The 26,131-nt window shown below is 40.6% G+C and overlaps 1 protein-coding gene across 1 annotated transcript in view; it reads left to right on the top strand.

Moving 5' to 3' along the window:
* Positions 1-26,131, top strand: part of COL28A1 (collagen type XXVIII alpha 1 chain) — a 171,611-nt gene that overhangs the window by 41,269 nt on the left and 104,211 nt on the right. The window contains exons 12-14 of the mRNA XM_066240125.1: positions 17,975-18,043; positions 19,986-20,054; positions 25,195-25,263. Of these exons, the coding sequence (XP_066096222.1) occupies positions 17,975-18,043; positions 19,986-20,054; positions 25,195-25,263 (207 nt within the window). The remainder of the gene's footprint in view (positions 1-17,974; positions 18,044-19,985; positions 20,055-25,194; positions 25,264-26,131) is intronic.

The raw sequence follows: 26,131 nt of genomic DNA, 5'->3' as shown, positions 1-26,131 counted from the left end.
ACTTTACTGAATTCATTTATCAGGTCCAGTAGTTTTTTGACTGAGACTTTAGGGTTTTCTATATACAATATTATATCATCTGCAAATAATGATAGTTTTACTTCTTCTTTTCCAACTTGAATGCCTTTTATTTCTTCTTCTTGTCTGATTCCTGTGGCTAGGACTTCCAGGACTATGTTGAATAAGAGTGGTGAAAGGGGGCACCTCTATCTTGTTCCTGATCTTAAGGGGCTTGCTTTTAACTTGTGCCCATTGAGTATAATGTTGGCTGTGGGTTTCTCATAGATGGCTTTTTATCATGTTGAGGTATGTTATGTTCCCTGTATTCCCACTTTGCTGAGAGTTTTGATCATGAATGGGTGCTGGATTTTATAAAATGCTTTTTCTGCATCTATTAAAATTATCATGTGGTTTTTCTCCTTCCTTTTTTTTATGTGTTGAATCAAATTGATTGATTTGCAAATATTGTACCAGCCTTGCCTCCCCAGAATAAATCCCACTTGATCATGGTGTATGATTTTTTCCATATGTTGTTGGATCCGGTTTGCTAATATTTTGTTGAGGATTTTAGCATCTATATTCATCAGAGATATTGGCCTATAATTTTCTTTCTTTGTGTTGTCTTTGCCTGGTTTTGGAATCAGAATTATGCTCTCCTCATAAAAGGATCTTGGAAGTCTTCCTTCCTCTTGAATTTTTTGAAATAGCTTGAGAAGGATAAAAGTTAGTTCTTTGAATATTTGGTAAAATTCACTTGTGAAGCCATCAGGCCCGGGACTTTTCTTTATTGGGAGGTTTTTGATAACTGTTTCTATCTCATTTGGTGTATTGGTCTGTTTAGGTTTTCTGATTCTTCCAGATTGATTTTTGAAAGATTGTATGTTTCAAGGAATTTGTCCATTTCATCTGGGTTGTCTAGTTTTTTGGCATACAGTTCTTTTTAGTATTTTCTTACAATATTTTGTATTTCTGTTGTGTCAGTTGTTATTTCTCCATTCTCATTTCTAATTTTATTTATTTGAGTCCTCTCTCTTTTTTTCTTGGTGAGTCTAGTTAAAGGTTCATTGATCTTGTTTACCTTTTCAAAGAACCAGCTCCTAGTTTCATTGACCCTCTGTATTGTTTCTTTAGCCTCTATGACATTTATTTCTGCTCTGGTCTTTATTATTTCCTTCCTTCTACTACATTAGGGCTTTACTTGCTGTTCTTTTTCTAGTTCTTTTAGATGTGGGGTTAAGTTGTTTATTTGAGCTCTTTCTAGCTTCTTAAAATGTGCCTGTAGTGCTATGAACTTCCCTCTAAGTACTGCTTTTGCTGTGTCCCATAAATTTTGAGTTGTTGTATGCTCATTATCATTCGTTTCTAGGAATTCTTTATTTCTTCTTTGATCTCATTTTTAATCCATTCGTTATTTAACAATCTGCTATTTAGTTGCCATGTGTTTGAGAATTTTTTAGTTTTTCTGTTGTGGTTGATTTCTAGTTTCATGTTATTGTGATCAGAGAAAGTGCTTGATATGATTTTAATCTTCTTAAATTTGTTGACCACTTCTGTGCCCTAACATGTGGTCTATCCTAGAGAATGTACCATGAGCACTTGAAAAGAATGTATATTCTGCTGCTTTAGGGTGAAAGGTTCTGAAGATATCTATTAAATCCAGTTGATCTAGTGTGTCTTTAAGTGTGCTGTTTCTTTGTTAATTTTCTTTCTTGAGGATCTATCTAGTGATGTTAGTGGGGTATTGAAGTCCCCTACTATTATAGTATTGCTGTTGATCTCACCCTTTAAATCCATCAAAGTCTGCTTTATATATTTAGGTGCTCCTTTATTAGGTGCATAGATATTTATAATGGTTATATCTTCCTGTTGGATCACTCCCTTTATCATTATGTAGTGACCTTCTTTATCTCTTACTATAGCCTTTGTTTCAAAGTTCATTTTGAATAATATAAGTATTGCTACCTTAGCTTTTTTTTCATTTCCATTTGTGTGAAATGTTTTTTTTCATCAATTTACCTTTAGTCTATGTGCATCTTTTGTTTTACGGTGTGTCTCTTGTAGACAGTATATGCACGGGTCCTGTTTTCTTATCCATGCAGCTACTCTATGTCTTTTGATCGGATCATTTAATCCATTTACATTTAAGGTTATTATTGATATGTAGTTGTTTATTGCCATTTTATTCTTTAAAGCTGTATTTCTTTTTTGCTATATTCTTTTCCCACTTTGATCTGTTTACAACAGGCCCCTTAACATTTCCTGCAGCACTGGTTTGGTTGTAATGAATTCCTTGAGTTTTTTTTTTGTTTGTTTTTTTTTGTCTGGGAAGCTTTTTATTTCTCCTTCAATTTTAAATAATAGCCTTGCTGGATAAAATAATATTGGTTGTAGGTTCTTGTTCTGCATTACTTTGAATATTTCTTGCCATTCCCTTCTGGCCTCAAGTGTTTCTGTTGAGAAGTCTGATGTCATCCTTATGGGGGCTCCTTTGTAGGTGATAGCCTTTTTTTCTCTAGCAGCTTTTAATATTTTCTTTTTATTGCTTAGCTTTGGTATTTTAATTATGATATCTTGGTGTAGGTTTCTTTGGGTTTTTCTTTAATGGAGTTCTCTGTGCTTCTTGAACTTGTGAGAGTTTCTCTTGCATTAATTTAGGGAAGTTTTCAGCTATGATATGATTGAACAATGTCTCTATCAGTTGTTCTTTCTCTTCTTCTTCAGGAACCACTATGATGCAGATGTTATTTCTCTTTATATTGTCACAGAGGTCTCTTAGAGTTTCCTCAGACTTTTTGAGTCTCTTTTCTTTTTTTCTTCTCTGCTTTCATGCCTTCATTCCACTTGTCCTCCAACTCACTGATTCGATCCTCAGCTCCATCCATCCTGGGTTGTTGTTTTTTTGTATTTTTCTGAATCTGGAAACAGGGAGGCAGTCCAACAGACTCCCGCATGCACCCGACCGGGATCCACCCGGCATGCTCACCAGGGGGCGATGCTCTGCCCATCCGGGGCATCGCTCTGTTGCAACCAGAGCCATTCTAGCGCCTGAGGCAGAGGCCACAGAGCCATCCTCAGCGCCCGGGCAAACTTTGCTCCAATGGAGCCCTGGCTGCGGGAGGGGAAGGAGAGAAAGAGAGAAAGGAGAGGGGGAGGGGTGGAGAAGCAGATGGGCGCTTCTCCTGTGTGCCCTGGCCAGGAATTGAACCCAGGACTCCTGCATGCCAGGCCGACACTCTACCACTGAGCCAACTGGCCAGGGCCCATTCTGTTTTTAATTCCTTCCATTGTGGTCTTCATTTCTGATATTATATTTGCCATCTCTGACTGATTCTTTTTTAATATTTCAATATCCTTTTTTATACTTGCTATTTCTTTATTTAGGTGTTCATAATGACCATCCATTGTTGTTCTAAGGTCCCTAAGCATCCTTACAATCATTATTTTGAACTCCACATCCAGAAGTTTGGTTATTTCCATATCACTCAGTTCATTTCCTGGAGGTTTCTCTTGGGGTTTCATTTGGATTGCACTTCTCTGTCTTCTCATTATGTCTGTGTGTTTGGGTGTTTTGTTCGTAGAGCTGGTTGAGTCTAGCCTTGGTTTTGTCTGCCTCCAGTTTTCAATTGTGTTATTTCTAGGTCTTCTTGGGTTGGCATCAGCTATTATTTGTAATCCACTTTTAGATTTGGGCTGCTTTGAAGTCTTGATTTGTTTGTTTTCTTAACAGGTGATGGTCTTGTTTACTGATCTTAGCAGGGGGCTTATTTGAAACTGTATCCAGGAATGCAATGGGTGTAACTTGAGACTCTGAAGGCCTCTTCTGCCAGTTTGTCCCTCTGGGGGCTGGGTATTTTCTCAGCATCAGTAGGGGGAGGTGTATCTCAGATCTCCATGGAGACCTCTTCCCTACTTCTTGTTTTCAGCTGTGTCTTGTTGCACTGATTGGAGCTGGAGAGATGTCTGGAGATCTGTGACCCAGAAGAACTTTATTCTCTTGTTTTGTGGAAGGATCAGCCCCTTCCCCAGCTATGGCCTCCTCCAGCACTGGATGAATCAGCTTCTCATGTTGTCCCCTGCATTCCTCTGCCCTTTACCATCTGCCTCTCTCTCTCCCCTTTCTTTTTGGAAGACAAGCCGGCCCTTTCATCACACCTCATTCCCTGGTCACCAGGCTAGTGGCTGTGAACAATATTTTCTGCTCTTTTCCTTGGAGTGAGAGCCCTTATGGGCTCTCAGCTTCACCCCCCACCCCCGTTCCTGTAAGCAGGGGAGATTCAGGCGCTCCCTACCAGGTTTGCTGTGGCATCTTCTTTGCTCCTTGGTTTTTGAGAGCTGTTCTTATAGTCCAGAGTTGGTTTTTTATGCTGATTGTTTCTAAATTAGTTTGTAACCCAGTTCAGTGTTTTGAGCTGGGAATCTGTGCGTCTGCCTATTCCACTGCCATCTTCAGGTCTCCAACACAATACTATTTTTGAGGCATGCTCTTTTCTTACCCCAGGATTAGGTACTGACCAGGCTGCTAGGGCACAGACAGTTTAAGCAATGGGTCCAAGTCTTCACAGAGAGTAAGGGACAGAGCCAGGATTCAAACCCAGCCAGCCTGCTCTTAACGACCATAGTATATTTATCTCCTTAGGAAAGTTGCTGGGTTTCCTGAGGAGTCAATCTGAGATAAATGTATTTCTTTTAGACAGTATGGACATTGCATCTGTGTCCACTTCTAATGTACTCTGGCTAAAAACAAGAGTCTGTTAAATGATGCATTTCTGCTTGGTAATAATGTTTATTTGGAATGTAGGAAAAGAAGAAAGGGAATCTCATAGAGAAAAATAAAGACTAGAACATGCTTTTTCAAATATTTCATTTCTTTTTTATTAAGTGAGATAGACTCCGTGGCATGTGCCCCAATTGGGATCTACCCCACAAGCCCCCTACCAGGTGATGCTCTACCCATCTGGGCCTGCTGCTACATTGATTGGCAACCGAGCTATTTCAGTGCCTGAGGCGAGGCCATGGAGCCATCCTCAGTGCATGGGGCCAACTTTGCTTGAATCATTCCAGCCACGGCTGTGAGAGGAGAGGGGAGAGAGAGAGAAGGAGGAGGAGGGGTGAGAAAGCAGATGGCTACTACTCCTGTTGTGCCCTGACCGGAAATTAAACCCTGGACTTTTACACGACAGGTTGATGCTCTACTGCTAAGCCAACCAGTAAAGGTCTCAAATATTTTGTTTATTACAAGACCTTAAAGCAGAAACCTTTAGATTTGTATTTTTTGTGAAAAGTCCCTGAGAGTTTCTAGATAGGGTCTGTTCCTGTCTTTAAATTTATGAATGGTCTTTCTCAGGAACTGCGATTGGTTCTGTCGCTCTAGAGCAGGGAGTCTCAAACTCATGGCCCGCGGGCCGCATGCGGCCCATTGAACAATTTTGTGCGGCCCGCAGACTAATCCACGAAGTTCAAAATATTTTGGATAAAATTAAGTAAGCCTAGGGGCCTACTTGTATTTTTCATTTCTCTAGCATCCTAGCTAGATATTAGCTTAGTTAACAGCAGTTGTGATGCGAACTACAGTTTCTGGTCATTTTGTGACACTGAGTAAACTACATGTACGATTGTGCTTGTTGTACTGATTTTTTTTTGTTTTCAACTGCAGTGAGAAAAGTGTTGTGTAACAGTTGCCTTTTGTAGACCTAGTGCGGCCCGCCGAACGGCTGTGATCTTGCTCTGCGGCCCACATGCTGAGTTGAGTTTGAGACCCCTGCTCTAGAGGTTGGATTTTCTTCATCAAAGGGTTTGCAGTAAAGGTGGCCAAAGAACAACAGGAAAAAAAAATAGCATGTGATAAATCAAGAAAAAAATGTGATTCTGGCCTTGTTTCACAAATAACTTCTGTCATTAATATTTTCCACATGCAAAGTAGCTCCTATTTTGCCCCAAATGCCCTTGTTTCCTTAGAAACCAAACATAGATGTTTTCTCACAATGGAGCCTGGGCTCACAGGCACCTCCGCCTCTGCCATACGTGATGGTCACGCTGTGGCATTTATGAGAAGAACGTCTCATCAGTCTCTAAATCAGCTAGAATTATAACCATGTAAGCGCCCAAGACAACTTATCCCTAGGACAGAACTGAAAATGCAACAGGAAAGAGCTCTGTGTTTTTTCTTAGTGAAAACTGAGTGCCTACGAATCCCATACTGGTTTCCAAAGGTGCCGGCAGTGGTGGTTCAGGTTGCAGTCACATCTGGCCAGAGAATGGGCCCTCTAACAACTGGAAAGAATGGCTCAAGATTGGCAGGCCTTTCAAATCACAGAGAATAAATCACCAAAATTAGTGTTGAACAAATAAACACAGAATGTTGGGTGTGTAAGCCCACATTATGTAATTTTTTTTGCCATTTCTTGATGTATTTTTCTGACGGCTCTTTCTAAAGGGTATTTTTTTCCCTCCAATCTCATGCAAATCTGCTCTTTCCAGGACCCTCTTTGTGTTCCTGGAGGAGGGACAGATCATTGTGGTTGACCAGAAAACCGGTTGTGACACGCTGAAGTCTCCTGGTGCTAAAGCTTCAGGGTTAAGGCCAAAGGACACTAGCAAATAGCCTTGATGTATTTTCCCAAGGCAAAGTGCCACATATTAATTCCCAAACAACTAAAAAGTACCATGATATATTATACATTAATTTATCTTAATAGATAATTGCCTTCCTTCTTCTAACTTCTTCCATTGTGTTCCTCTCTGGAGGTCATATTTTTCCTGCAGGGTTTTTTTCCCTCTGAGTGTTTCCTTCCTGGGCAACACTCAAGTACAAGAACCTCAAAGTGCTTTTATGTTTGAGACTTGGTCTTACCTTATGTTCAGTTTAACTTCTGTGATGTTAAGATAATCCATGGAGAAATGTCACCAGTCTAGTCCAGTTTAATAAATTAGATATGGTCAGGGTGAAAAACCTCCAGTGATTCAAACATCCACCATCCATCAAAAACGGACAAAGGATCTAGTATTAATGAGAAAACAGAACTGTGTTTCAAGAGGTGTGGTGAGGACAAATTAGGCACAAGAACAAATCAAAGTTCTATACCACACCATGATTCTTAGACACCTTGCTCCTGCTTATCCAACTCTGTCCAGCTTTCATTTTTTTTTATTCCTATTTTGAGGTTCCCAAGCACAGTAGATATTTTTCAAGTAGCTAGTATTTTTATAAAGGAGTTAAGTAATAGCTAAATATACAGACCCTAAAATTAAAACTGTAAGGCCTAGTAAACATCCCTATGCAACATCCTGTTTCCTTCAAAATGCTTATGAAAAGAGGTCATTTTTAAAAAGAGGGCTACTTGTTAACTCTTAATAAAGCTACAAGGAATGCTTATGCAGATAATTGTGGTAGCTGGCAGTAGGCTAATCAAGTATTCTTTGACCCTCCATGTGTTATGCCTTTAACATTGCAGCCTTCTTTCAGATATAAACTGTCAGCAGGAGCATTGGGCAGGTATGTGCAGGTCCATCCCTGTTTTAAAGAAAGATCTAAAGCAGAAGACCCAGTGATGATGGGTTAGGGGCACTGCACTCACATATGAGAGATGAAAAATTATATGCATACTCACACACATGAACTATAAGCAAAAAATAGCTATTTGTTGACTGGATGAGTGAAAGTCTTTACATGGAAGGAGATGTCAACGGTAGCATGCTGCAGGCAGTTCAAGTGGGGGGAGCCTGAGGAGTCATTTAGTTTGTCAATTTTGAGGTTATTGGAAACCTTCGGAGAGTAGTTTCAAGTGAGAGATTGGGGAGATAACAATGGATTGTGGAAGGGACCAGAGAGAAGGGTGCAGTAGGCAAGAATTTTCATCATTCTTCTGAGATATCTAGATAATATAGAGAAACTGGACAGTGGTTGACATAAACCCTCAAAAGCTTCTTGTGCATTAAATAATCTAATATGTTATTTATACTTCCAATTTCTTCTCAGAGTGACTTGAAGACTTGGGACTTAATTTTTTTTTTTTTTTTTTTTTTACAGTTTTATATATACAACTTAGAGCTGTGATGGCAAACCTTTTTATAAAAACCGCCCACTTTTGCAGTGCTGGTCAACCTGGTCCCTCCCGCCCACTAATGGGCATTCCAGCCCATTAGTAGCAACCAAATGGGGTGCAATTGGCCCACCATGAAAGCTGGACCACCCACTAGTGGGCGGGAGGGACTAGGTTGGCCAGCACTGCAAAAGTGGGTGGTTTTTATAAAAAGGTTCACCATCACAGACTTAGAGTCTTACATTTTTTATAATGTCTATATTTTGATTAGAACAGAAAAATTGTTAATGAAGATTTAATAGTTTTAAAAATACATTGTTATTTTGGTAATTATTTAAATACTTAATCTGACCCAAAGTTAGCTTAGTAGCTTTAGTAGGTCAACCTACTAAACATAACTAATATTTCAAATGTGATTTGGAAGTAGTTCAATACCACAAATATGAACAACTGTGAAGAATTTTAAACTTTGTCTTTATTTCAGTTCTTACATGACTCAAAAACCTAACAATTTTCTAACATTCTGATGTTGCTTTTAACCACTAAAAATCATGATTTGCAATAAGATATAATTCATTATAACTCAATGGGAAGTAAATTAGTTGAAATATATGTGGACAGCAGCAATTCCTAGTACAGAATAATTTATTGAACAGAAAACTTTCTTTTTCCATTCATGGCCCTCCTAACTGAATGACTATATTTTTGGCTACATAGAAAGTATTTTAAGTACAGGATACTGGAACACGTCAGCTTTTCCAGCTGTCCAAAAACAGTAACGGGCCTTCTGGCTCAGGCCAACAACTTTGAACAAGGTTGTGACAGCTCAGTGTATAGTGGTGCAACAGGAAGAATCCTTTTCAATTATAAATATCTGTTCAATGAAGAATCAGAACCAAGCTGCCAAGCTATGAGAACATTTTTCCTTCAGAGATGTCAAAGTCTAAAGGCGGTTTCTGTCTTAGGCGTATAATTAAAGGGAAAGAATCATTAGTAATCCAGCAATTCTTCTTGTGAAAAGGGCTTTGACCTACATGCACATCTGCCCACCAGGACTCTAAATTAGCTTATTAACTCACTTGACATGCGGCAGCCGACAGTGACAACTTGAGTGGCTGTCAGAACATGTGGATGTCAGCCAGTGGCTTCAAGGTAGACGATTCCATTCCCAACCCTCTGACGCGTGTGGTCTCAGCAGATGGCGTACACCACGTGTGAATGTGTGTGCAGGTGTGTGTGCAGAGACTGTGAAGGTGAAACTCTGAGGGATCCAGAAACCAAAATGCTACCAACATCTTCCACGGAAGTGCTGAGTCTAACCCATGTGCCCCCTGAAGCTGGCACTAATGTGGAATAGAATGAATTACTGCAATGTCTTCAGAGAGATGTCAGAATTAAAAAATAATAATGATTAAAGCAATGTCCTTAATTAATTCAAGTAAGTTGCAATAGCAACATTGCAACAGGGAAAATTAAGTTTATTCCAGGGATAAGGTAAAACATACATATTTATCATTTTAACCATCTGTACATGTACATTCGATGATATAAATGCATTTACAATGTGCCTGACCAGTGATGGTGCAGTGGATAGAGCCCAAACCTGGAATACTGAGGTTCCTGGTTTGAAACCCCAAGGTTGCCAGCTTGAGCTCAGGCCTGCTGGCTTTAGCACGGGACATCAACATGATCCCAAGGTCACTGGCTTGAGCCCACGATCACTGGCTTGAGCAAGGGGTCACTGGGTGGCTTGAGCCCCCTGGTCAAGGTAAGTATGAGAAGGAATCAATGAACAATTAAAGTGAAGCAACTATGTGTTGATGCTTCTCTCTCTCTCTTTAAAGTCAATAAAATAAAATAAAATAAAATAAAAACATTCACAGTGGTATATAACCATTACCACTGTCTATGCCCAAAACTTTTTCATTATCCTAACATAAACATTGTACCCTTTAAATAATAACTGCCCTCAAGTCCACCTGCCCCCAGTCTCCAAGGTGAGTGTTTAAGAAACTACAAACACTGTCATATGAACGCATCTTCTCTCATAAGTCAATTATTTTGTTCTCTGATTTATGGAGATGGTTCACTCTGTATATTTTCCAGCAGCTTATTTTGTGCAGGAAGAATCCAGACAATCCACTAGAGCTGTGATTCCTTTAAAAATTTTTCCATTGATTTGAGAGAGAGGGAGAGAGAAAGATAGAGAGAGGAGAGAGGAAGGGAGAGAGAAAGGGGTAGAAAAAGACAGAGAGGTAGAAGCATCAACTTGTTTGACGTGGCTGTTCCATTTAGTTGTACACTCATTGGTTGCTTCTCATATGTGCCCACTATTGTATTAGCTCTGTGGCTTGGGCCAGTTACTTTTCATTTCCATGTCTCATTTTTCCCATCTATATAAAAGGTTAATAATGGTACTTACCTTTTACAGTTGTTTTGAGGGGTATTTGAGTTAATATATGTGAAGCACTTACAGTAGCACTGGGAACATAGTTAAGTGCCATATGTGCTGGCAGTAATTACTAAGCAGTTAAGTACTTTGACAACCTCTCTTTTTATTAATGCAAAACAAGTCTAGCTTGATATGTTTCCTAAAAATATGCCTCTTATTACATAACACTTCCTCTCAAACAAGAGAAATTAGGGACTGAAAATAGAGCTTGATTTAGCAAGTTATTTGATAAAAGTCCTGTCTCCCTTTTTTGCCTTTCCACCAAAAAGGGGCCTTTCTTGACATTTTCCCAAGCCTTTGTATGCAGTCATCTCGTCCCTGGATTTTAGCTAAGAGTGTATCTCAGCCACACTTGAGCCATTTAGCACTTAGAAAATGCTTGTCCATCATTTTCTCCTATTTGGAAACTATGAGAATACTTGTCATAAGACTTAAAATATTAAAGTTGGTAGTACCAATACAATGATACATATCTGGGAAATAATAAAAAGCAGTTGCTAAAACATCCTTCTAATGTTAAGAAAAGATCATGGTCCAATTAATTTGTTCATGATTTTATTACTCAAGAAATGATAAAGTTCTGTCCTCAGAAATTTTCAAGAGTCTTGGATAACTATTCATTATTTATTATCTTAGGAGAAGGAAGGATTTGGCTTTGGGTAGAGCCAGTGCCAGGAAATAGGAGTGTTGGGTTTCTTTAGCTGGACTTTCCATTCAGTGTAACCTTAGACCATCTATTAGAATTTTATTGCTTCTGCTAGGGAAAAAAAAAGGTTAATTGTATCTGGGTAAGTTTGCAAGAGAAATGGTTAATTGGTACTTGATATTACTATGCAGTTTATATACTGTTGCTCTCAGTTGAAAACCTGCCTAAGCCAGGGGGAACTCCAGAGCAGTATTTCCAGTCTCCCAACTCCCTCCGCCTAGACCAGGTGTCCTGTTTTGTTCACCTCTGCAGCTAGCATAGCACAGTGCCTACTCCCCATCTGCTGCGCGCTAAATGCTGCATAAACGTTTGAGTGAATTATATCAATTAGCTGAGCACTGAAAATGCAAAACTGAGCAAAACTACATGACGTTCTCCCCAGTCTAGGGGGGAGACATATTAACTAAGTGCAAAGTTGCAATTATAAAGAGTGCTGAGGAAAATGGTGCTATCAGTGCCTCTATTATAGGAATTTCACTCCCTGGTCAGGTAGCTCAGTTGGTTAGAACTTCATCCTAATACACCAAGGTTGCAGGTTCAATCCCTGATCAGGGCACATACAAGAATCAACTAATGAATGCATAGATAAGTGGAACACAAATCAATCTCTCTCTCTGCTTCGCTTTCTTTCTCTATCCCTAAAATCAATAAATAAAAAAATATATAGGGATTTCACTTGATCAGAGAAGACCTCCCTGAAGCCACACTGTTTAAAATAAAATCTAAAGGATGGATCAGGAATGACTAGAAAAATAGGGAGGTAAGAATATCCCAAACAGATAAAGTAGTATGTGCAAAGATCCTGTGGCAAAAGGGAACATGGCAAGTACAAGAAACTGAACAAAGATCAATGCTGCTAGAGTGGGTGTGTGAAGAAGTAGCTAATAAAAGAAGGGACTGGAAAGGCCACAACACCATACTGGACAGGACCTCACAATTCTTGTAAGGAACTCTCTCTTTACCCTAAAAGTGTAAAGAAAGAATTGAAGGGTCCCACTCAGATTAAAGTGGAAATAAAAATGAAAAGATTTCTCTGGAAGCAATGGGGGGTATAAATTGGAGTGTGCTAGAATGGATACATGTAGAGTATTAAGGAATTCATGGTCATCTGAGCAAAAGGTGATTATTAATTGGGGTAGGCTATGGACACATGGTAGAGAAATGAAGAGGTGGGTGGATCTGAGAGATTTGGGAGCATATTGACAAGCACCAGTGATGCATTGCAACTGGGGGTAAGAGAATGAGAGGCGTCAAGAATGACTCCTAGGTTCTGGCCTGACCTGTAGAGGGATGGTGGTGCCCTTTCCTGAGACAGAGAATGCTGGAAGATTATTAAGTCTGAGTTTGTGTTTGGAAATTATAAATTGCTTTTAAAATTCTTTTTTTCCCCCTGACTTCCTTTACACTGTTTTTGTCAGCTTCCATTTCTTTTTTTTGGCCACTGCCTTCCCCAACTGCCCACACAAGACACCTCTCTTCTGCCATTCTCACTTCATTTAAATGTTGGTACTCTCCATGGTTCTGACCTAAGCCTCCAACTTCTTTACACCTGTGCTGTCCAATACAACAGCCGTACGTATGTGGCTATGGAACACTTGAAATGTGGCTCATGCAAATTAAGATAGTCATAGTGTGCCTGACCAGGCAGTGGCACAGTGGATGGAGCATCGGCTTGGGACACTGAGCACCCAGGTTCAAAACTCCGAGGTTGCCTGCTTGAATGTTGGCTCACCAGATTGGGCAAGGGGTTGCCGGCTTAAGTGTGGGGTCATAGACACGATCCCATGGTTGATGGCTTGAGACCCAAAGTCACTGGCTTGAGCCCAAGGTCGCTGGCTCAGCTGAAGCCCCCCAGTCAAGTCATATATAAGAAAGCAATCAGTGAACAACTAAGGTGCTGCAACTACAGGTTGATGCTTCTCATCTCTGTTTCTTCCAGTCTAACCCCCCCTACACACACACACACACACACACACACACACACACGCACAAAGAGATATGTCATAAGTGTTTAATCTCTATAGGATTTCAAAGACATAGAATTAAAAATAATAAAAAAATAAAATCATTAATGATTCGTATGTTAATCATATGTCGAAAGGGTAATATTTTGGATATATTGGGTTAAGTAAAATATTACATTTTTTTTGTATTTTTACGAAGTAAAAAGGGGGGGGGGAGGCAGACAGACAGACTCCTGCATGCACCCAACCAGGATCCACCTGACATGCCCACCAGGGGGCGATGCTCTGCCCATCTGGGGCATTGCTCTGTTGCAACTGAAGCCATTCTAGCACCTGAGGCGGAGGCCATGATGCTGTCCTCAGCACCAGGGCCAACTTTGCTCCAATGGATCCTTGGTTGCAGAAGGGGAAGAGGGAGATAGAGAGAAAGGAGAAGGGTAAGGTGGAGAAGCAGATGGGCGCTTCTCCCATGTGCCCTGTCTGGGAATCAAACCCAGGACTCCCACACACCAGGTTGACACTCTACCGCTGGGCCAACCAGCCAGAACCAAATATTATTTTCCTAATGTGGCTTCTAGAAAACTTAAAATTACATGTGTGGCTCACTGTGTATTTTTAGTGAACAGCACTGCTCTAGACAGTGACCCTATTGTCACCTCATTCCTGTCCACTGAACCCTCAGAATTGCTTACTGTCCCCAGAATATTCTTTTTAATTTTAAATTTTTATTTAGAAAATTAACTTACCCAGAACATTTCAAATCAGTTTATGGCTCATCTGCTTTCCCTTCCCTGAAGTTTGGTTCCTCTTCTTTCCTACCAGGTTAGTTACGACTCCTGCTTCTTTGTTCAGAGCAGGTATCACCTCTGCTATATGAAATTTTCCCAGTTCCTTAAGGCAGAATTAAACATTTCTGCCGAATTTTACATCTCTGTTAATATTTTTATTATACTTAATTTGCAAGCTAATGTTGTGTTTTATGTTCATTTTTCTGTCCAGCCAGATTGGAAGTGTCTGGAAAGTGCAGGTGCAATCTGATTTATGTCTGTAATTATGTCACCAGGTGCTTGGTATCAGGTTGGTGCCCATGAAAGCCTGATGAGTAGCAATTGAATCTATACAAGTTAAACAGCCACCAGGTGACTGGTCGTGACTTAGATGACTCACAGACAATATCTTGAATCCTCTCAACCATCCTGTAAGGCAGATATAATTATCTTCATTTGCATGTGTGGATCTTCCAAAAGCTCAAACTATTACTAAACTATAGAGCTAAAATTCAACTACAGGGAATGACTCCAAAGTTCGGGGGGAGGGGGTTCCCTGTGATTTCATACATGCTGAAAAATAGCTGAAAAATGGCTTTAAAAGCTAGTCCTACATTATAATGTGGGGGAAAAAATCCCTATTTCCTAGGTTTGTTAGAAGATTGAATGAGATGATGTTTATATAATGTCAGGGCAGTGCTCAGAAAATGTTGGTTTAATTTAAACACTGGCGCTTTTTTCAGTCTTGAGGCCTAAGTATGGAGGTCCTTAACTTCTGAGGCAGCCCAAAGTGGTCTAACTTCCACGCTGCCCCACTGTGCTCACACACATTCACGCTGGCACTGAGGTCCTGAGAAAGAGGGCCCCTCCGTGGCCACCACTTTCACCCTGTCCTCTTTGTACATGTCTCTGATGGTTAAAGAAAGCAAAGAAGAGAAATAATTAGTGATAACCGGGGCATTCAATCTGATTGTGTGTGTGTGTTGGGGAGGGTTGCGGCAATTATAACAGCAGGAAAGGCATCGAGTCTGGAGTCTTAGTAGGACCGTGTTGCTGTGGTGAACTCCCAGAATGTCACTCTGAGTAGAGTGCTGACTCTCCTCTTCCTGATCTGTCTTAGCCAGTTATGGTACTTGATTTTACAATCAGAACCACTTTTTTTTAGCATTTCAGGAATTTCTGTAGAAAAGAGAAAGGGAAGTATAAAAAAGTAAACATTAATTGTAGGCCAATACTGGTCTGCAGGTCCTATGTTGAGATGCTAGACTCCTGAGAAATAAATTGTGGCAAATTAACTGTGAAGATATGTTAACCTGTGTTCAAGTAAGGGAAAACAATCCATCCATCTGTAAGTGTCAGATGCCTGTAATTTCTTCAACAATGCATTATTTAAGAAATTTTTCAGTTGCTACTGATACTTGACCAAGGCTAAGGGGATTGTGGGCTCAATTGCAAGATAGTTACTTCTTGATTTTCTAGGTTTTCACATTTCAAGGTAACAAGTGAACCTATGTCTTGTGCTTAGCGAGAAGAAACTTTCTCACCAACCTGTGTTCTTGCTTGTTTTAGATTAAACATACAAGCAAGTTCTAAGTAGGATAGAGCTTCTACTCCTTAAAAATTTGAATTCTCTTCCAAATATATATATAATATGCATTATATATACATATATATGTATATATATTATACATATATAATATAAATATTACATATATAATATAAATATTACATACATATATATGTAATATTTAAGAGCCTTCTGATCCATTACAGAACCAAACGACATATAAAAGGAACAGAGAATAAATAGAATAAGGAAACATAGGGCCCATTATTATTATTATTATTATTATTATTATTATGTGTTTATCTCTCAAATTAGTCCTTTGAGTTGAGGGACTAGGTTTTAAATACCCTGTATTTACTCCTTTACCCTCTACATAGCAAGAACATGGTGTTCGCTTACTGAGTAATGGGAACAGCCAGCCACACGCTGTATAGTTAGCAAGGAGATTCCAACACAAGTAAGCAGCCCCAGGAGTTACAAGGGAAAGGTTCTTTGAAGTGAAAACTGAATATTCTCTAGCACTTAAATCCATTAAGAGAAACAACTTCAAACTTAGGGAGAACTTTTATGACTGATATTCTATAGAGAGAAATTCCTTTCTTATTTTATTATCTTTTCAACTTTTTATTGAGTTTATTGGGATGGCATGGGTAAATAAAATTATACAGGTTTCAGGTGCACAATTCCATAACACATTATCTGTATGTTACACTGTGTGCTCACCACCCCAAGTCAAGTCTCCCATCACCACCTACCCCCTTTACCCTCTTCTACCTCCCCCACCCCCTTTCCCTCCTGCAGCCCCCACACTGTTGTTTGTGTCTATAAGGTTTTTTTTTTCTTTGCTTAATCCCTTCACTTTTATTCCCCTAGCTCCCCAACCTTCATCCCCTCTGACAGTTATGGCCAAGAACATGTGAAAAATAACAAGGGCAATCAGAATTACCTGGCTGCTCCCGAAAATTTAATCTGTCTAGAAAAATAACTACAACCTTAAAATTTAAAGGAAGAAATTGAAGTCCATTTACATTCCAGATTGACTTGCACTCATAAGGATAAATATAAGATACTTTTAAATTCAACCTACTCAAATGCCAAAGCATCACAGTTCTCACAGTCAGGTGATGCCGATGTAACCTCTCTGGGACTCAAGCTCCTCACCTGTGAAATGTATGAGCCCGATGCTCTCGTTCAGTTCTAGAATGCCTTAGTCCTATGGCAAGCCTGCTACCAAGTAGTCAACATTGACTGAACATGCTCTGGCTTCTAATAACAGACATCTTTTTATTTTAATTTTATTTAGACAATTTTAACGGGTGACATTGATCAGTTAGAATACATAGATTCAGAGAATCTATGTATTTCAGAGAAAACATCTCCAGATCATTTTGACATTTGATTATGTTGTACACCCATCACCCAAAGTCAAATTGTCCTCCGTTGCCTCTTATTTGGTTTCCTTTATGCCCCTCCCTCCATACCCTCCCTCTCCTCCCTTTTCCTCCCCCTGGTAACTACCACATTCTTGTCCATGTCCATGAGACTCAGTTTTGTGTCCCTTGATTAATAGTGACTTAAACCATAAGCCTTCTTTTTGTTGAGTAAACAGACTGTTTGAAGGTAGGTAGTCCAGGAGGGAACCAACTTAATGAGGTCCTCCTGGCAGCCTCTTTTTACATTTTATCTGCCTCATCCTCTTCAACCACTGGCAATCACTTGAGAGATATTTATCCCATGGCTATAAGACAGCTATCACTGCTCCAAATAGGGAAGAAGAGCCAGAGGCAAAAGGTTTCTCTTTGCATTCACTAAGATCCCTACATTTGTCAGAACATGGCCAAAGGACCAGCTAGACTCCACAGTGACAAAGCAAAAGGAGATTCTAGACTAACCTTAGACCAATTATCATTCATCCCACCCCCCTGAGGGCAAAGAATAGCTGCTCATGACCTGAACAGGTCAGCGTTCTTACAGCAGAGAAGGCAAAAGGGGAGAGGATGATCATTGGGTGGAAGATGAGATGTGCGTGCCAGGAGCACTTAATAAAGTTTTGTTGAATGAACAAGTGAGGGCGCATTATGACTTTAATGGATCCTAAAAACTTTGCCTTTGTGGACCCCTTCCTCCAAAAAAATATGTTAAAAATGGTGTTTTACAGCTGAGTTGATACAAAGACAAGTAAAATCCAGACTGAACTCATTGTTATGTATTCATTCTTACTACATTTATTTTTAATTCTGATTTTAAAAATAAATATGGAAACATTTTTGTTGGCCCTATTTACTGTGCCTACTATGCCTAGTGGATAATTCCATCCTGGGTTTGTGTTGTGCTTCCAACCGGCTTGTAAACACTTGCGGGCAGTGACTGTGTGCTAGGTTGCTGTTGTCTCAAAGTCCCTATCACATTACTATGAATTTAAGAGCTGCTCAACAAATATTATTGAGTTGAGCTAACATATCATCATTCCTTCCTCTAGGGTGAGCCAGGTCCTCCTGGTCCTTATGGTCCTCCGGGTGTTCCTGGTATTGGACAGCAAGGTATTAAGGTAAAGATACTTGTCTCTTTGTCCAATGATGATTTTTTTTTTTTTGTATTTTTCTGAAGCTGGAAACGGGGAGAGACAGTCAGACAGACTCCCGCATGCGCTCGACTGGGATCCACCCGGCACGCCCACCAGGGGCAACGCTCTGCCCACTAGGGGGCGATGCTCTGCCCCTCCGGGGCGTCGCTCTGCCACGACCAGAACCACTCTAGCGCCTGGGGCAGAGGCCAAGGAGCCATCCCCAGCGCCTGGGTCATCTTTGCTCCAATGGAGCCTTGGCTGCGGGAGGGGAAGAGAGAGACAGAGAGGAAGGAGGGGTGGGGGTGGAGAAGCAAATGGGCGCTTCTCCTATGTGCCCTGGCCGGGAATCGAACCCAGGTACCCCGCACGCCAGGCCAATGCTCTACCGCTGAGCCAACCGGCCAGGGCCCAATGATGATTTTTTTAAACTTATTGTAGGGGCCAGGGGAGCTGTGACTTAAACTCTGCTCAGCCTTACCCTCATAGATACACAGAGGCTGCTAGCAGAAGTTACTTACAGTCTGGATGCTTGGATGCCGAGTACCCTGGTCAGGGGCAGTTACCACAAGAATAATGAAAATATTTTTGTTATTTGGTGGGAATGAAATACTTTCATTCCCACCAAATAATCACTCTCTTGCCAATGTACATCAGTTCTATTGATTTTTTATGGACTTGAAATGTTAACATGCAAAATATTGGTGGGACGTGAAACACCTTAACACATCAGCTGTCACCTGCTCACATTCAATGGCCCGTAGGGGCAGACACGAGAAGAACCATGACACTGAAATGTTGGGTGTTGACTGAAAGGCTTGTAGGGAACTAGAAAGGACTGGAACATAAACACCCTGGGTTCTTTGCATCATTCAGGATGTAATAGAGCAGAGTGCTTATTTTAAATGGATTTTCTATGTCATTGGGGAAAAAAAAGACATTGATGCAGGACTAAAACAGAGTGCAGTATAAAACAGTGCACTTTGTTTTTATTTTTTTCTTCTTTTCCAGGTGAGAGAATAGAAGAGAGAGAGACAGATTCCCACATGTGCCCCAACCGGGATCCACTTACCAACTCCCATTTAGAGCCAATGCTTATGACTGAGCTGTTTATAGCATCTGAGGCTGAGAGTCCAGGGAGCCATCCTCAGTGCCCGTGCCGATGTGCTCAAACCAATTGAGCCATGGCTGCAGGAGGGGAAGGGAGAGAGAGAGAGAGAGAGAGAGAGACAGAGAGAGAGAGAGAGAGAGAGAGAGAGGAAGGGTAGGGGTAGGAATGGAGAAGCAGATGATCATTTCTTCTGTGTGCTTTGACTAGAAATCAAACCCAGGACATTCACACGCCGCTAATGCTCTACTGCTGAGCCAATCAGCCAGGGCTAAAACAGTGCACTTTGAATGTAATCATGTGTCACCACGGATGACATTTACACAATAGCGCATGGAAGCTTCAGGGAAGGTAGAGTTTTTATTGGCAGAGTTATTGGAGAAGGGTTCTGAAGGAGATCAAGTGTAAAACAGAAATGACAGGAGAGGTGACATGGGACAGAGTGGGGACAGGGGAAAGGCAGCATTCCAGGATGGCAGTGAAGGGGCAGGGAACAGCATGAGCATTGTTAGCGTGGCCATCTCAGTAACCAAAATGAATCACACGTGCTCTGTCCTACCAATTACTAGTCAGTAGATTCTGAAATCTGGAAGTGCTGTATTGCATTTAGATGGGAAGGGATGCTGAACATTATAAGCTAATTTGTTCACTTAAATTAAAGCCATTTCTCTTCCTCCATAATTTATGTTTATCTCTGTAAATGGGAAAAGTTTGGTTGTTTTGCTATTTATCTTTGTTGAAATCTTTAGAGTATTTTGTGCTAGATTTTTTCTTTATTTAAAAGCTCAAACTTTTGATTTGATGATTTCTTTCTCTTAGGGGGAGAGAGGTCAGGAAGGACGAACAGGGGCTCCAGGACCAATCGGTGTTGGTGAGCCAGGACAGCCTGTAAGTAGCAAGAAGTTCTAGACGGTATATAGTTCTTACGTGCTTCAATTAATCCATCTTCTGGTATCTTTTTGGACAACAAAAGACAATAAGTATGCAAGAAGCAGATACAAATGTCATTTTTTTTCATAATACTTGAAACAGGGACACACACACATATATATCTACACATAAGATATATATCATATAACTGGCTCTCTCTTACTGTAATGTCTTAAAAAGATTAATCAGCTTGTTCAAGAAGAGTTCTTATGTGTCAAAATTTTCTAGGAGATATGAGATCTGGATTCAAGCCTAATGTCTTTACTTTGTAATTTACTTTCCTGTAACCATGAGAAATTCGCTGGCAATGAGGACGTTGCTCATTACCTAATCCATGAGTGTATTCTAAAGCCACAGTATTAATGATGGTAGCCGAGCCATACCTGTGTTATTTGCAGTCACTACCTTATGTAGCTTTGAAGTTTCCTATTGTTGGAAAAGAAACAATATTTCTACCAAAAGAGATCTGAAGAGGAAATGATAAGAACATGACTATTCTAGTATCAGAAGCTTCTCGACTTTTTATTTATTTATTTATTTTATTTATTTTTTTCCATTTTTCTGAAGCTGGAAACGGGGAGAGACAGTCAGACAGACTCTCGCATGCGCCCGACCGGGATCCACCCGGCACGCCCACCAGGGGCGACGCTCTGCCCACCAGGGGGCGATGCTCTGCCCATCCTGGGTGTCGCCATATTGCGACCAGAGCCACTCTAGCACCTGAGGCAGAGGCCACAGAGCCATCCCCAGCGCCCGGGCCATCTCTGCTCCAATGGAGCCTTGGCTGCGGGAGGGGAAGAGAGAGACAGAGAGGAAAGCGCGGCGGAGGGGTGGAGAAGCAAATGGGTGCTTCTCCTGTGTGCCCTGGCCGGGAATCGAACCTGGGTCCTCCGCACGCTAGGCCGACGCTCTACCGCTGAGCCAACCGGCCAGGGCATCGACTTTTTAAATAATCACGCTCTTAAGAAAGAACAACAGCTGACTCACTGGGGTCAGTGGTGGGATTCAACCCATTTGCACCAGTTTGGCAGAGCAGATACCTAATTTTTTGTTGAGTTTGGCAAACTGGTTGTTAAAATGGCACTTGTAATCAGGGCTCTCTCGAAGGTGGGCACCTGGGCCACCGCCCAATGTAGAAATCACAAATTTACATTCCTTACTCTTTTTAAATGTTCATCTGCATGACAGCATATTCTAAGCGTCCATAGCAATGTTCATTCTGTCCACAGGTGAAAAAAATAGCAAGTGAGGATGCCAATCAAGAAGCAATATGGAAATATCTTAAATAATAGTTTTATTGTTTTTTGTCAGGTATTACTTAATATTTTTATTAATATTTTAAAACTTTCTTATAAAATAATTAGTTTTGTGTACCTCTTTTATTGTTCTTATTTCAGTATTAAATGCATGAAATAATAAACTATCTTTTGGTATATCTTTTCTTATAGTTAAAAGTCATTAGGGCAGAGAACCAGTTGTTACATTATTTGAATCCCAGCACTGACTGGGGTAAAAACAAAAACACGACTGTCTCCCGGTTTGGTCTTGCGCTGCGCAGTCCCTCATGCGTGCAGTAATAGGAACAGAAGCTGGTGCTTCCCAGCTGAGCTCTGTGCGTGAGACGGGAGTGTGTTGTTTGAGGCTTAGTTAGGCTTTCCAATTATGTCAGCTTACACGGATTCAAAAAAGAACACATTTTATGAGGGAAAGATAGACTAATTTTCTAGAGATCAGTGATCAAGTCTTCGTTTCTACTAGCTATATTGCTCACCAAAATTAGCAGGTATTTTGCTGGCTAATTAAAGCAACCCCGGTCACTGGCTCAGCTGGAGCCCCCAACCCCAGTCAAGGCACATATGAGAAGCAATCAATGAACAACTAAAGTGTCGTAACTACGAGTTGATGTTTCTCATGTCTCACTCTTTCTTGGAAGGAAGGAAGGAAGGAAGGAAGGAAGGAAGGAAGGAAGGAAGGAAGGAAGGAAGGAAGAAGGGAGGGAGGGAGGGAGGGAGGGAGGGAAGAAAGCATTTAATAAAATTTAAGTTCAGAACCCTCATAAACCCTGATAAAAACTCTCAGAAATTAGGAATAAAAGGGAACTTCAACTACTATTAAAAAAACAACAACAAAAACCACAGCTCTCTCTTTTTGAAAATACTCCTAACTGATTGCTCATGGGCATTAACTCCCAAATCGCAGCAGTCGGGAACATGTGGCTCCTAAAACCCTCCATCACTTTCACTTTCACCTTAGCTGACATAGAAATGTGGAGACTGAAGGAAGGTTCAGTGTGCATTCTGTGTGGAATGCCTTTCTCAATACTTAGTATAAACTCTGAGACCACCTTCTTTGTAAAAGTGTCCATATATGTAAAAGCTTTAAATCTCTCCAACTCAGTCCTTACGTCAGTACTTGAGGTTGAGGTAGGTCAGGGGTCCCCAAACTATGGCCTGTGGGCTGCATGCGGCCCCCTGAGGCCATTTATTCGGCCCCCACCGCACTTCCGGAAGGGGCACCTCTTTCATTGGTGGTCAGTGAGCATCCTGTGCTCCTGGAGTACTGTATGTGGTGGTGCCACAAAGCATGGCGTCGCTCACTTACAGTACTACTTCCGGTGACGCAGGATGCTCTGGAAGCGCGTCATATCAGTAGTTACGGCTAGCAGTGACAAATATGGAACCGGACATTGACCATCTCATTAGCCAAAAGCAGGCCCATAGTTCCCATTGAAATACTGGTCAGTTTGTTGATTTAAATTTACTTGTTCTTTATTTTAAATATTGTATTTGTTCCCGTTTCGTTTTTTTTTTTACTTTAAAATAAGATATGTGCAGTGTGCATAGGGATTTGTTCATAGACTTTTTTATAGTCCAGCCCTCCAACGGTCCGAGGGACAGGGAACTGGCCCCCCGTGTAAAAAGTTTGGGGACCCCTGAAGTAGGTACTGTGGTTGCCGCCATTGTGCTGAGCTTGCTGAGCGTTGGAGAGCCTAAATTATTTGTTTAAGGTCACATTGCTAATACCATGTAGCAGAGCTGGGACTTGAACCTCAGTCTACATGACATCAAAATCTGCTTTTAATGATCACACAGGACTATAAACTCCAGGAGACAGAAAGCAGGTCTGTCTGCTCTTCTTAGAAACTAGCATAGAGATTTGCACCTACTAGGCTTTTGGTAAATATTTGCTAAATGAATGAAAAAAATGAATAAACTTGAAAATGGCCTTCTTGGCATTTAATGTAAATTGTGTTATATTTACTTGTCATATCATCGGGGAAGAAGATAATTAGTCAATTTTTTGTCATTAGAGTGTGTGACATTAGCTAGATCTTGTTTAGTTTGCAGCCCCGTTTTCATGCGCGTGTTTATTTTCCCCTAGTTAATTGCTCTAACATTAGAGTGAGCTGTCATGGATATTAATGCTTTAAGAACTCGGATTGTTACAAAACTGGGTTTTCCCATAAATATAGCAATTTAAATGGAATGAAATGTTAGCTTTTTCTTTTAATTAAAGTCTCTCTACTAAATTGGCTATGCATAAACACTAACGAAGATTGTCTTTTAAAATGTACCATATTAGAGAAAAGCAAAATAAAAATAATTAAACACTGAGATCAAGTTCTTGTAAGCTTCTTTCTTACAAATCATAATTGTGCTCAGTCACTGATTAGCATAATGCTCCATCCTGGTTCTGCTTCCAAGCTTCAGTAGAAAGCATCTCTTAAATTACCCTGGATGACTGCACATCCTGCCCCAAGATTGTCCTGAGGTCCCCAAACTTTTTACACAGGGGGGCAGTTCACTGTCCCTCAGACCGTTGGAGGGCTGCCACATACAGTGCTCCTCTCACTGACCACCAATGAAAGAGGTGCCCCTTCAGGGAGTGCGGGGGTGGGGGGCCGGATAAATGGCCTCAGGGGGCCACATGCGGCCCGTGGGGCCGTAGTTTGGGGACGCCTGCAGTGTCTGCAGAAGGCTGGTGTTGGAGTTCTGGGCAGCTCAGTAGTTCTTGTTCTGTCCCAGGATTACTTCCCTAGCAAGTGAGCCCTAAATATCTTTTTGGGATTCTTTGAGGAAAAGCTCCAGTTTGTGCTTCTAGGGTTCCTTTTGTTAGTTCCTGTTCTACCTTTTGGCTTGTTGGCCAAGAACAACAGGAAAAATCTATAGCCTTTTAAACTTTCTGTCATTTAAGTGAATAAATTACTGTTGGCTTTTTCTTTTTTAAGTGAGAGGAGTGGAGATAGACAGATTCCTGCATACACCCTGACTGGCATCCACCCAACAACCCCCAACTGGGGGTGTTGCTGGAATCAATCAAGCTATTTTTAGTGCCTGAGGCTGCCTGACCAACCAGCTATCCTCAGTGCCTGGGGTCCATGCAATTAGTACATTTCCTGACAGTCCCTCCAAAGCCTGAGACTGTGTTATTTTTCTTTCCTTATGTAATAAGTAATCACCTCTCCTAGTGCCTTTCTGAGCAATAGTTACCTGGACTTGTTAATTTTAGATCTTGGGATTGAAAATCATGCTTTCCTTGACGATTCTATCAAGATTTCTATTTACACATAAACCTCCACTTGACTTAACTAGGTCTTGAAAGAATTCAAGTTTGAATCCAAATGTATGAGGTTAGAAATGTAAAAAGAATTCAATGTTTTAGAACAGCTGTGCAGTGAGTTCTTCACAGGCCCTCCTTATAATTAAATTAGTAAATTACCCTGTGTCCTTCTCTAGCCCATACAGTACTACATTCTGGCCTTTCCTCATGGGATTTATTTTCTATACCTTATTCAGAAGCATCACTTAATTTCCATTTTCCATTAATTTCAGGACACCAGAATAGGACATTGTATGCCAATCAAGTGGAACAGTATTTAATACAACAGGAGTATTATTCTTCCTAACTCTATAATTCTACTGATAACTATGAAGCTTACTAGAAGGATTGTGACTAATGACTCAAACAGGACTATATCATTGCCATGCCCATGTGAACTAAAATATAACTGTTATTTTCTTCTCTTTTCTCTACCCTTCCCTTCCCATTATCCTTCTTCTCTCTTCTCCAATTCTTCATTCCCTTTTATCCTACCCAGGGTCCCCGTGGTCCTGAGGGAGTACCAGGAGAGAGGGGCTTACCGGGTGAAGGATTTCCAGGACCAAAGGTAACAATACCTTCTGTACCAGGAAAAAGTGCTTTGTCTTGCATGGTCATGAATTACAAATTAAAAAAAAAACATGTCCAATTATAAGAAGTCAAGTATTTTCCTGACCAATTCACCCTCTTAAATGAATATTAAATTTCCCCTTCACATAAAACTACAGTGAATTTTGCTCATAAGTACTTGACAGATTTCTATGTTATATAATTATTGCATATGAAATAAGAAAAAATCTGAGACTAGTCATTAAAACCACAGTGATAGCATCTTTATGCTGAGTAGTTAAGATACAACCGAGCTATTTTTAGCTCAGCCCTAGAAAAGGTGATAATTTATCATATAAGGAAAGAAAAATAACACAGTCTCAGACTTTGGAAAGGACTGGCAGGAAATGTACTAATTGCCTGGGGCCCAGGTGCTGAGAATAGCTCGTTGGTCCCAGTGTTAGCCTCAGGCACTAATAAAAGCTCCATTGATTCCAATAGTGTCAGCTATGACAAAGCTTTACTCACAGATTGGTTTCCTGAAGCATAGATGATAAGAAACAGCCTGGTAAACCACTTTTTAACAGTATTGCCATTAATATAATAAGAAAAGGGAATTATGGATGTGAAAAGTAGACTGGAATTATCTTATTACCATAAGGAGCAAAATGTTACAAAAGACCAATCTTTTATCTGACAATTGAGAAGTTAAACGTTTCCATTGACTCCCACATGTAATTCTTGGAGCTCAAGTTCTTCTGGGCCAGGAGTTGGCAAACTTTTTCTGTAAAGGGCCAGATAGTAAAAAATTTAGGCTTTGTGAACCATAGGGGCACTGTTGCAACTACTTAACTTTGCTGTTGTAGCATGAAAGCAACCATAAACAA

Source organism: Saccopteryx bilineata, chromosome 7 (assembly GCF_036850765.1).
Source record: "Saccopteryx bilineata isolate mSacBil1 chromosome 7, mSacBil1_pri_phased_curated, whole genome shotgun sequence".
In the NCBI taxonomy this organism is placed as follows: Eukaryota; Metazoa; Chordata; class Mammalia; order Chiroptera; family Emballonuridae; genus Saccopteryx; species Saccopteryx bilineata.
Note: the sequence above shows the minus strand (reverse complement) of the source record. Positions and strands in the feature narration are given on the sequence as shown.